Source organism: Bubalus bubalis, chromosome 16 (assembly GCF_019923935.1).
Source record: "Bubalus bubalis isolate 160015118507 breed Murrah chromosome 16, NDDB_SH_1, whole genome shotgun sequence".
NCBI lineage: Eukaryota > Metazoa > Chordata > Mammalia > Artiodactyla > Bovidae > Bubalus > Bubalus bubalis.
In genome coordinates, this window is record NC_059172.1 from 35,312,587 (window position 1) to 35,325,295 (window position 12,709).

Sequence of the window (12,709 nt, forward strand, 5' to 3'; positions counted from 1 at the left end):
AACAGCTTAAGGATGCCCTTCTTCCTGTAGTCAGAGCAACCAGTCTTCCTTTCATAGTTGTATCTACTCTCGGGCTTTGTGGTCTAGGTAGTGCTCTCTATATACATGTTAATGTGAACATTTGCCCATTACCTTCTCATCATCAGAATGAATTATTCATAATTGAGCTTATAACTAGGTTGCCGAAGAATTCAGCAATGAGAGGTTGAAATTGCTTTTTTATTTCCCTCTATTTTATACATGAGAAATATATAGACCTCATGATAAAGTAATATGGTTGCACTGACTAATAATCCTCTGAATTTGGGATCTTTGATCATATCAAGCTTAGATGATGTCAAAGTGATTTAAGTTCATATTTAAAAAGCAAGTATAAGGAAAAGTATAAGGCATCTGGTGCCAATGAAATCAAGTAAATTCAAATTGTTTTCTGGTAGTTTCAAAAAGAGATGTGTTAATTTGGAGTTGCAAAGGGTTTCTAGTGATATGATAGAAATAGCCAGTATTTTCATAGACTATTAGTAGATGGTGAATTTCTTAATAAGTAATTTTTCATTATGAGAGCTATTGCTTCTATTGACATAATTACTTTTATTTTCAATTCCTGAAACAGCCAGTTCTCAATGGGTATCTTAAATACTGGAAGATTACTAAGCCATGACATATGTGCAATCTACAATATCTTAGTTGAGTGAATCAGTAATAGTATTAAGACTTATAATTAAACCAATATTACCAGTCCCAAGACCAGAATTGCCAAGATTAACAGTAGTACACATTTTTAAAAGAGTTCCTAAAAAAAGAAAAAAAAGTCAGTATTGTTGGTGGACACAGTTTTATTCACCCTGAGTAGTCCACATGCAAACCTTGCTTCATGGTATAATTACCAATAGACATTTAGAAGTCAATATTGTTGACAGACATAGGGAATCTTATTCATTGAGTGAAAGCTTCTCTTCATAGTCTGATCCAAAGTATATAATCTATTCAGCAGGAAGAACTCAATGACACAGTGAAGAAAGTACCACTCCAGAGAGGCAAGATTTGAGTGATCACATTGAGTTTATTGTTTATGATCTTTCAAATACACTTTATTTTTTATTGTAATTTTAAGAGTACAGCAAAATTGAGTGGAGGTTAATAGACATTTCTCACATATTTTGTATTGTAATAGCTTTGAGGGAGTTGACTCACATAAGTGTTTCATTTTTATCTAGTATTTGGTAACAGAACTGAATTAGAGTCATTCCCAAGCCTTTAAATTGTAAACTCTATGTCCCTCAACAGTTTAAGTCCTTAATAAGTCCTTCTCATTGGCTACTCTGTAGCTAATGTTCTTTATCATATGCATACGTGCCTGTCAGTGACTCATTTTATCCGACTCTTTGTGATTCTATGTGCTGTAGCCCTCCAGGCTCCTCTGTCCATGGAATTTTCCAGGCAAGAATACAAGTGGGTTGTCATTTCCTACTCCAGGGGATCTCCCCAACCCAGAAATCAAACCTGCATCTCTTGTATTGGCCAGTGGATTCTTTACCACTGAGTCACCTGGAAAGCCCAACATCTTTGTTAGCCAGCCATATTCTGGATACAAGCTACTATTTCATCACATGTTGCACTATCACATTTGTTCCAGATATCAGGGTGATAAATATTTGAGACTCTCTATAGCCTTCATGGTTCTTTGCCTGTAGCTCAAATGGTAAAGAATCTGCCTGTGATGCAGGATACCAGGGTTCTATTCCTGGGTTGGGAAGTTCCTCTGGAGAAGGGACTGGTGATCTACTTCAGTATTCTTGCCTATAGAATTCCATGGCCAGAGAAGCCTGTCAGGCTACAGTCCCAGGGGTCACAAAGAGTAGGACATGACTGAGCAAGTGAACTGAACTGATAATGCAGCTTGGGAATGCAAAGTCAAGAAGGCTATGTGTGTGTTAGTTGCTCAGTCATGTCCAACTCTTTGCATTCCCATGAACTGTGCACACCAGGCTTCCCTGTCCATCAGCAACTCCTGGAGCTTGCTCAAATTCATGTCCATCGAGTTGGTGATGGCATCAAGCCATCTCATCCTTTACCATCCCCTTCTCCTCCTGCCTTCAATCTTTCCTATCATAGGGTCTTTTCCAATGAGTCAGTTCTTCACATCAGGTGGCCAAAGTATTGCAGCTTCAGCTTCAGCATCAATCCTTCCAATGAATATTCAGGACTGATTTAGGGAATGGAAAACAGAGGATTTAGAGAAGGGCCAAAAACTACAAGGGTGGCACAAACAGGGTTACAGGTGCAGTCTTGAATTTCTCATGGGGACTCACATCCCTAAGGACTGGAGGAACACTTATTAACTCATCCTTCTTTCCTTGAGAATTAGAGCAGTCACTCATGACAAGAGCAACTATTCTACCAAGTAGGTAATGACTGGGGAAAGTAAAACTGGGATGTAATAGGAAAATACAGAGGGGGCTTGAGAGATCAAAGAGAGCCAGGCAGACACCCCAAGTGTGAGAAGAAGGACCAGGGGAATGGTTTGAGAAGGAAGAGGTTCTCAGGTTATGAGAGTGCATACTTTCTCCAAATCTTTATTGTCCATACCCATAGACAGAGGATTCAAGCCAGACATAGGTTTTTCAGATAGAACTTGCCTGAGTCTGAGTGAACTCCGGGAGTTGGTGATGGACAGGGCGGCCTGGCGAGCTGCAATTCATGGGGTCGCAAAGAGTCGGACACTACTGAGCTACTGAACTGAACTGAAGATACCCTAGACTTTCATGGCAAGTAGTCCCCTGTCTGTCAGTGCACATGACTGTTTACACAGCATAAAGGAATATTACCAGACATAACAGAAGACGAATCCAGAATAAGAGTGGGATTACAGCAGATAACATTTCAGGTCCCTTCTAATACCATGTGTCAGTGATTTTTAACATGATATTAACTATTAATTAAAAACTTTAAATTAAAAAAAAATTTTTAATTAAGAACTTCCCTGGTGGCTCAGACAGTAAAGCGTCTGCCTACAATGCGGGAGACCCAGGTTCGATCCCTGGGTCGAGAAGATACTCTGAAGAAGGAAATGGCAACCCACTCCAGTACTCTTGCCTGGAAAACCCCATGGACAGAGGAGCGTGGTAGGCTACAGTCCATGGGGTCGCAAAGAGTCGGACATGACTGAGCGACTTCACTCACTCTATTAATTATGTTCTAAACATCAAGACTTAACAGATTTTTAAATTTATTACCTAACTCCACTGACCTCCTTCTCTGGGCATGTGGAAGATATCAAAAGCTATGTGAATGATTTTGAAATTGCAGTATCAGGACAAAGAGGTATTGGATTATCAAATCAAACGGGAGCTAAAACATGGGAGCTGTTAAATAATAGATGGGCCAGATAATAGTGAATATGGAGAGTAATGAATATTTATGTTGTGGTAACAGAATGCTAATGTGACTGCTCATATTCCAGTTCACTGAAGATTCCAGTTCACCCAGGGTCCAGGTCACTGAAGTCCCCAAAATCTCATTCTTACTCTTGGTGAGATTTCTCATTCTATTTTGGACTCTTCTTACCACCCCCAAATATTGGCACTGATTAAAATGAAATGTATATATGTAGTTTCATCATTATGATCAGAGGAATTTCTGGGTAGAAAAAAATACTAAGGAGCAATTCATATTTCTTGCTATACTGAAATTTTAGTGGAGGAAAAGGAGATTAAACTGATACAGTTCATTTTCTACTTCTCAGAGCATCTAGGTCACTTGTAAGATGGCCACTCATGGTGTTTCCTCTAGAGGAGAGTAATTAATAGTCTCCCCTTGTCTTCCCCCTCTCATTATACTTCAGTCGTTGTTGGTGTTATTGTTATCATCATCATTGTTGATGTTTTCATCATCATTGTTCTCATTTTCATCACTATCATCATCACAGAAAAGGCTCTGTTCCAAGTATTTCACACACAATATCTCCTTCACCTTAGCACATCCCATCAAACTATTAGTATCTTCAGTTTACAGAGGAGGCAACTTTGGTACAGAGGAAAAAGAGTCATTTTGTCTAAATTAAAATGAGTAAGCTTTGAAACCAGAATATAACTTAAGTTAATGTGATTGCAGAACCAGAGAAACAGACTCTACATAAGGGAGATGTTAGCTCTCTGTCTCTTTAAAACCTCAGAAAAAAGTCAGTGATATGATGAAAGATGACCTCTAGATCAAGTATCTTCCAGTTTTCAGTGAAACTTCATGTTTACTACTTTGTGTCAATGGGAGAGAACATTTATAAAATAAGAAAAAATGGTCTGAATTGACTAAGCAGTGAGATGAAAACCAGATTTTAAAATTTTGATTATAGAATAGAAATTGGAAAAGAATCAACAAAAAGAAGGGATAATATTGGAAAATCTGAGCATTGAAAGTAATAACCAGTGCAATTTTAGACAGGAAGGTGAGGAGATAGACAGGAATTTGAGAAGTTAAATAGCAGGGCCTTAAGAAGTATCAGTTGTACAGTAAGTGGGTAGAACTTAAGTGCAATATGAACAGTCAGGAAGATTGAATTTGTTTATAGAATTTACTTATCTGATGTCTTGATTATGGATCTTGCATTTCTTAGAAAATTATTAAACAATTTGGGGAAATATCTTCTGTAATCAAAGTTATTTACATGGAACTAGAGGAGACTGAGGGGATTTCATTTCCCAGAACATCAAAGAAGACTTTCCAAGACAGAAAATGCTGATTTATTAGTTTACAGTGAAAGGTAATTTGTCCCATAGACTTTAAATTCTTAAACCAATATTTTGGTGAGCATGGAGGCTGGGCAGTTGATGAGCAAGTGGGTTTTGAGAAGTGGCTCACCTTTCTCGATACAGAGATTTCTTCCTTGACCACAGAAGAAATCCTGGAATCTAGTTGGGGAAGATATATTTTCTCATTTAAGCATAAAAGTTTTAGTATGAAAGTCAGATGCCAGTAGGCATTTTTTTGTGCATTTTACTTTTGTTGTTGTTGTTTTCTCTTATTTTTGATTTGATGGATAAGTTTCCAATCTCTCAACAATCCCTATAACTATTGTTTTGTAATTTTGTATAGGAAAAAAACCAGTTTCTAAATGATTAATCAGTTCTGTAACATAAGAGGAAGAACGTTCAGAATCTTTCAAATCAGATTCAAAATCAATTATAGTTTGCTTAACATTCCATATATTATATATTTTATAATTAAAAGTTTTAAAATCCACATATTCTTCTAAATCATCTTAACCTGTATTTACCTCAGGGGGATGCTCACCCCAGAACATATTGATGTTAGAGTTGACTCTATGTAGATATATTCCCTAGGTGGCACTAGTGATAAAGAACCCATCGGCCAATGCAGGAGACTTAAGAGAGGTGGGTTCTATATCTGGGTAAAGAAGATCCCCTGGGCAGGAAATGACAACTGTCTCCAGTATTCTTGGCTGGAAAATCCCATGGACAGAGGAGCCTGCCTGGTCCTAGTCTGTAGGGCCTCAAAAAGTTGGACCTGACTAAAGCCACTTAGCATGCATATGTGGATACTGTCCCTGTGGTATCAATCATGTAGTCAAACTTATGTTTAGTAAGAATAAGAACCATCCTGACAAAATCTTGCCTGAATACTGTAATGATGCCTTGCATATTTAAGTATTGCTGAAAAATCCTTCAAGCTCAGACGAAGACATTTATACAAGTCATTGTCTCTCTCTCGCTCTCTCTCTCTCTCTCTTTAGTCTTTAAGTCATGTCTGACTCTTGTGACCCCATGGACTGTAGCCTGCCAGGCTCCTCTGTCCACAGGATTCTCCAGGCAAGAATACTGGAATATTGAAGAAAGTTATTATTATTTTTTTTTTTACACAGCTAAAATAACACCAGTGGACTTCCCTGGTGGCTCAGATGGTAAAGAATCTGTCTGCTATGTGGGGGACTTGGGTTTGATCCCTGGGTTGGAAAGATCCCTTCTGGCATTGTAACCCACTCTAGTATTCTTGCCTGGAGAATCCCTGTGGATAGAGGAGCCTGGAGGGCTATAGTCCATGCAGTCCCAGAGTCAGATACGACTGAGTGACTAAGCACAGCATAGCACATAAGACCAGTAACTCTGGCCAAGATTGTTCTAAAGAAAAGTATAAAATTAATAATGTAATCTACAATGGTTTTGTGTGTGCTGCTCTGGGGGCAATGTCTTTAGAAGGAAATTGTTTAGACAGCTTGTTAATAGTTCTTCATCTGAGGAGAAGGGAAAGTCCTTATGGTTATAAAACTGAATGTTTTCCGTAATTGATGACACTCAGCAGTGAAATGAAGAAAAACAAAGCAAAACTGTGAGGGTGAATCTAGGAGAGATTATAGGACAGACTGAAGTTTTGTTTTGTTTTTGTGACACAGGTGCTGATCTTCTCATTTGTTCCCCCTCTGGAGTGTGACTGTGAATCTGGATTGTGGTTTAACAGTAAGCCCTATGGCAATTGTAAACTCCAGCAATATCCTCTCCTCCACCTTCTATCTCACAGGTATCCCTGGATATGAAGAATTTCACCACTGGATTTCCATTCCATTCTGTCTCCTCTACCTTGTTGGAATCATGGGCAACTGTACTATCCTACATATTGTCCGGACAGACCCCAGGCTCCATGAGCCCATGTACTACTTCTTGGCCATGCTTTCTCTCACTGACATGGGCATGTCCTTGCCCACAATGATATCACTGTTCAGGGTGCTGTGGTCCATATCCAGGGAGATCCAGTTCAATACCTGTGTAGTCCAAATGTTTTTCATTCACACTTTCTCCTTCACTGAATCATCTGTGCTCTTGGCCATGGCCCTTGACCGATATGTGGCCATCTGCCACCCACTAAGATATGCCACCATTCTCACTCCTACACTCATCACTAAAATTGGAATTGCAGCCCTGCTTAGAAGTGCCTTTGCCATGATTCCACTTCTAGCCCGGCTGGCTTTCTTTCCCTTCTGCCACTCTCATGTCCTTTCTCATTCTTACTGTCTACATCAGGACATGATCCGCCTTGCTTGTGCTGACACTAAGTTTAATGTTATTTATGGGTTAGTTCTGATCACTTTGCTGTGGGGAATGGACTCTCTGGGCATTTTTGTGTCTTATGTTTTCATCCTTCACTCAGTATTAAAAATTTCATCTCAGGAGGGGAGATTTAAGGCCCTCAACACATGTGCATCCCACATCTGTGCTGTACTTATTCTTTATGTGCCTATGATTGGGCTCTCTATTGTCCATCGTTTTGCTAAACATTCATCCCCCCTTATCCACATCTTCATGGCTCATATCTACCTGCTAGTTCCACCTGTGCTCAACCCAGTCATCTATAGTGTGAAGACCAAGCAGATCCTCCAAGGAATTCTCCACCTGCTTTCCCCCCTAAGAATCAGTTCTTCTGTGATGTAGACATGTCCTCAAGTCAATGATGGCATCAACCTTAAGTGTGAAAATATATAGTGAATGTCTACACTCCACGTTGGCACCAGAGTTACCAATAAAAGATTACTTTATAAAGAGAAATAGAACTGACCGTTGATCTAAAGGAGAGAATTGATGTCCACTGGAATTATAAAGCCTGACTTGGCATGTGCTTCATAAATCTCCTTTAAGTATGAAATTGTTGGAGTGAAGTTTTGGAAATCATTTCCATCTATTGTCTCTCATTTCTAATCCTAACTGTGATTCAAGGTTACCCATCCATGACATTTTCCCTGAGTATTCTAAATCTTTTTTTTTTTTTTTTTTTTTGCTTCTTGACATACTGTATTTGCCCACAATTATTATATTACCTTTCTCATAAGTGTGTTTATAAATCTGCTGAAGTTTCCTATATTAAAGATTGAAAAAATCATATGTTGATATAAGAGCTTATTAGAGCTCACAGCATTTTATCTATCTTCATGGTGCATTAGTAGCATATTTTAAAATTTTATACACGTGTTCAGTCTTTTCTGAGGAAATTTAGTTTCACCAGGAATAGAAACAGTCAACCTTCATAGTCTGTTTGTTTTTACTTAATTTTCAGAAATAATTTTAATCTATCAGAAAGCTGCAACTCAGAACCTTTTGAAATCCCTGAGATAATGTCTTGTGAAGTCAGTGTTTATAATCCATTGGATTAAATGTATCTAATAATAATTTAGGATATAATATTCAAATGAAAAATTCTAAGTCACTAAGGTATAACCACTTACATTTGTGATAGCAAGAAACAAAATATAAATCTTTTTATCCAGGACTCTTTTAGCACACAAACTCTTTTCATATAACTCAAATGATCTAGTTTCATGTATGCATAGAGTTGTATAAAAAACTTATACTTCTCATTGAAATTTCTTAATTCACATGTCTACACTTTTTCAAAGACAAGTAAATTAAGCAGGAAAAAAAAAGATTTAAGAATGCTTTATAACTTTCAGTATGTATATTGGTTTTAATAATAAGTAATATGTTTTCTCAGATCTTACTCTATCTACTGTAGGAACTGTGTCTCATGCAGCTTGCTACTTGTGAGAATGAACACCAGGTTGGTTAAATTATGCACTTAATAATCATTGAATGCATAATTGATTAATGAATCAATCATTGGATATAGAAGAACTAGTTCTTTTGGATTTTTAAAATAGTCTTGGAGAGAAAGATTTCACCTGTCATGAGCCCACATTTCATATAACAAAAGAGGTATTATTAACTTAAAATTATATTTCAAATGTCAAGCATGTGACGGACGTCTTCACATGACTTATTTCTTTTGCCTAGTTTAAATTCAATTATGTGTGTTCCCATCCCTCCTTATCCTATTTCTTAATTCTATTTCTAATTACCCTTCTCCTTCAGCATATTCACTTTGACCAAAGGGATATCAAGTAAAAATAAAGCAAGATATATGAACATCAGACTTAGTTAATATTTCCTGAGGTAGATAAGAAAAATAAAATTAATAGAAATAAATTTTAGAAGAAAATGTGAATATTATCATCTGCTGTATGTCATATAAATAGCATTTAACTATAGCCATTCTATAAAACCTTCAAATTCAAAATATATTTTTAGTGTCTTCTTGCTGAACACACCTATTATAATGCTTCTGCTCCAAAAAATGAAAAAAATTTATCATTTTTTTGGCTAACAGAAATATATTTAAACTATTGAATGTTAGACTTTTCATTTCATTCACAAAGAAAAATATATAAATGAATATCTAAATATGCAAGCCAACTTTTGACTTTATGTATTATTATCCTCTAATGTTTATTAAGATGTATTATGAGTTACATTATATTCATAAAATACACTTTACTAAAAACATTCAGAAAACACATAGTCTCAAAATTAAGATAACTCTTCTAGCGAAATATAGTCAGTGAAGACATGAGTAATTGAATAAATGAATGAATAGCATTTTTTATTATGCTATGATTGCAAGTTTGTATAATGAATTGAGAACAGAAATACTATCTTGTTTTTAAAAATTTAATGAAAGCTGAATTCCCAGAAAATAGATAGTGCTATTGAAAGAGGAAGGCCTCTTGTTCTTCCCTAAATTCACAATAATATGATCTAAGCATCTATCTTATTTGTACATGGGTTTATAAATTGAGACACTCTTACTCATATTGTAATATATAGTAATGTTCAGTCGCTAAGTTGTATCTGACTCTTTGTGACCCCATGGACTACAGCACGCCAGGCCTTCCTGTTCCTCACCATCTCCCAGAGTTTGCCCAAGTTCATGTCCATTGAAAAGGTGAAAACATCCAACCATCTCATCCTCTGCTGTTCTTTTCTCCTGATTTCAATCATTCCTAGCATCAGGGTCTCTTCCAATGAGTTGGCTGTTAAATCAGGTGGCCAATGTATTGGAGCTTCAGCTTCAGTATCAGTCCTTCCAATGAGTTATTCAGGGTTGATTTCCCTTAGGATTGACTGATTTGATCTCCTTTCTTCCCAAGGGATTCTCAAGAATCTTCTCCAGCACCAAATTTGAAAAGATCAATTCTTCAGTGTTCAGTCTTCTTTAAGGTCCAACTCTTACATCCATACATGACTACTGGAAAAACCATGGCTTTGATTATATGGACCTTTGTTGGCAAAGTGATGTCTTTGCTTTTTATTGTTTGATAAAGTCATGAGTATTTATTTGCCTTCTAAAAACATTCTCTGCCTACCTGAAGAATCTATAAGATATCTAGAAGGCCAAATAATAATTTATCATTGTGTTCCAATCCCCCATCATTAGGCAAAAATGCAATGATATTGTTTTCATTGTGTCAAATGTTAATCTTTGGACTATGCATTGATCATCTTTATGGTGCAGAAAGCCTTTTGTAGCAAAACATGAGAGCAAGCAAAAAATCAGAGCAGAGGATGTCAGTATCCAGTTTACCATCTAAGTATTTAGCTTTTTTTCCTATATAAAATGTTGCTGCAAAATATTTCATTAGCATGCTTAGTCATTCACTCATTCAATTGAATAAATATTAAAACATAATTTACTTAAAAAAAAAACCTATAACATGGATAAGTATGTGATTACACAGAATACCTAGAAACAGCCATATATATTTATAAAAAGAATTATAACAATATAAATATTTTCAAGACAGTCAAAATGCTTCAACCACTTGACCATGTATATATTTCTATTATGTTCATGATGCACTTTTTTACTATTTGATGCCAGAGAAATACTTTAGCTCCTGTATAAATCAAGAAATGAATATTTTCTAGTAGAGATAAGGAGTTACTTTGCAGTAATTATGTTATGAGAGTTCATAGATGATAAAGTTTGTCCTAGTACTATGGAATGCAACTAGCAAAAATATTTAGTGTAGGAAGAGCTAAACTAGGACAATTGCATGTGCTAAATATAAACACACCACATGAATCCAGTGAACAGAATCCAGACCACTTATCATACTTTCCTTTTCTTCAGAATTGCCCTGACACAATTTCATCCAAATTAAATCAGAATAGGGCTATAACTGTTTGGTCCAGGTTGAATAATCTGACCCAATATAGGTAAATTATGCATCTTATCCCACAGTTATTGTAGCTAAGACCAGATAGTGTCACCAGATTCAATAAAGACGTCATCCATTCCTGCTGGTGAGGTATTATAGAAGGCTGACTTTAATCCTACCTGAGATATAGATATTCAAATTATCCTTGGCTGTCATGACGTCCACAGAATGTTACCATGAAATGTCCTGCTTTTTGTTTTATCTAACCAAAGGTAATTTCTATTGTTTGTCACCAAAAGAATCTTTAATACACTAAGGTATTGAAAGAGATAAGAAATTCATATTTTGTGGAAGCAAAAGGAAAGTTTTTTGATAGGAAAGGAAATGAAATATTTAAATTGTAGGTCATATATACTGCATAAGGTATATTGGGGGTTTGTTACATAAAATCATTAGCATTTTTATTAATTAAGATACTTATCCATTCAACAAATGTTTATTAATTATGTGTATATTCTGGGCCCTGTGGATGTTATGGTAAGAACAGAATCAAAACAAAAAAATTCGTGAATATATAGAGTTTACATCTTGTCCTATCCATAGCAAATTGAAGTAGAAGAGGCATTATTTGTTATCCAAAGGATATTTACATGTATGTAGCTACAGTGGCATGTTACCTTAATATGTTCAGATAATTCTTGGTGGTACTTGAGCAGTACCTTGTTAGCTTCCTTTTTACCCAATATTAGGAAGATAACATTTAGAAATACAAATTTTTAAAGATTTATTCATTGCATAGATGTTGCAGGAGTAAATATGTCCAGATTTATTTAGACTTGATATTTAACCCTGATTCTCAGTCCTGGACTCCCCTGTTCCTTGTTGCTTTATTACTCTTGGATCATTTAGGTTGGGCACAGAGTCCTAGCACTCACATCCTTATCTCTTTTGTCTTTACCCCATAAACAATGGGGTTCATGGTAGGCGGCACCAGTAAGTACAGATTTGCCAGGAGGATAAGGACATGCCTGGGTACATGGTGTCCAAAGGGATGAGTAAATAAGGAAAAGAAGGCCAGAGTGTAGAATATCAGGATGACACATGTATGGGCTCCACAAGTTCCAAAGGCCTTTGTCCGGGCTTCCCTAGAAGGCAGTCGGAAGACTATTCTCAAGATTAACCAGTAGGACAGGGGGAAAAGGACAAAGTCCAGTCCTGTGGTGAGGAGAGCAGCAGTGAGCCCATAAATGCTATTAGGGACAATGCTATTGCAAGCCAATTTGGCAATGCCCATGTTCTCACAGTAAGTATGGTGAATGATGTTGCTCTGGCAGAAGTGCAGGTGGAGAATAAGTAGGACACCAGGGGTGACCACAACCACACATCGAGCTACCAGAGCCTGGACCAGTTTTCTAATGAGAGAGCCTGTAAGTAGGGTAGTATAATGGAGTGGTGCACAGATAGCCACATAGCAGTCAAAAGCCATGGCCAGTAGGACAGCAGATTCAGAGAGAAACAGAGCATGAATGAAAAACATCTGTGTGAGACAGGCAGAGAATGTTGATATGGAAGGGCCCTGCCAAAAGATAAGAAGCATTTTGGGCACCGTGACAGTACAAAGTAGAACATCATTGAGAGCTAGCATGGCCAAGAAGAGATACATGGGTTCATGGAGGCTTCTGTCCCAGATCACCATTGCCATAACCAGGCCAT

The 12,709-nt window shown here is 36.9% G+C and overlaps 2 protein-coding genes across 2 annotated transcripts; one reads left to right on the forward strand and one right to left on the reverse strand.

Annotated features, from left to right (window-relative positions):
• Nucleotides 1–6,479: 6,479 nt before the first annotated feature.
• Nucleotides 6,480–7,439, forward strand: LOC123329756 (olfactory receptor 51G2-like). Its single transcript, XM_044929435.2, has one exon. The coding sequence runs from the start codon at nt 6,480–6,482 to the stop codon at nt 7,437–7,439; it is 960 nt and encodes a 319-aa protein (XP_044785370.2).
• Nucleotides 7,440–11,645: 4,206 nt separating this feature from the next.
• Nucleotides 11,646–12,692, reverse strand: LOC102403155 (olfactory receptor 52B2-like). Its single transcript, XM_044929017.2, has one exon. The coding sequence runs from the start codon at nt 12,690–12,692 to the stop codon at nt 11,928–11,930; it is 765 nt and encodes a 254-aa protein (XP_044784952.2). The 3' UTR covers nt 11,646–11,927.
• Between the last annotated feature and the right edge of the window lie 17 nt (nt 12,693–12,709).

Bases quoted from the DNA above. Each gene is read 5' to 3' on its own strand.
- LOC102403155 (XM_044929017.2), bottom strand. From the start codon at position 12,692: ATGGTGATCTGGGACAGAAGCCTCCATGAACCCATGTATCTCTTCTTG.
- LOC123329756 (XM_044929435.2), top strand. From the start codon at position 6,480: ATGGCAATTGTAAACTCCAGCAATATCCTCTCCTCCACCTTCTATCTC.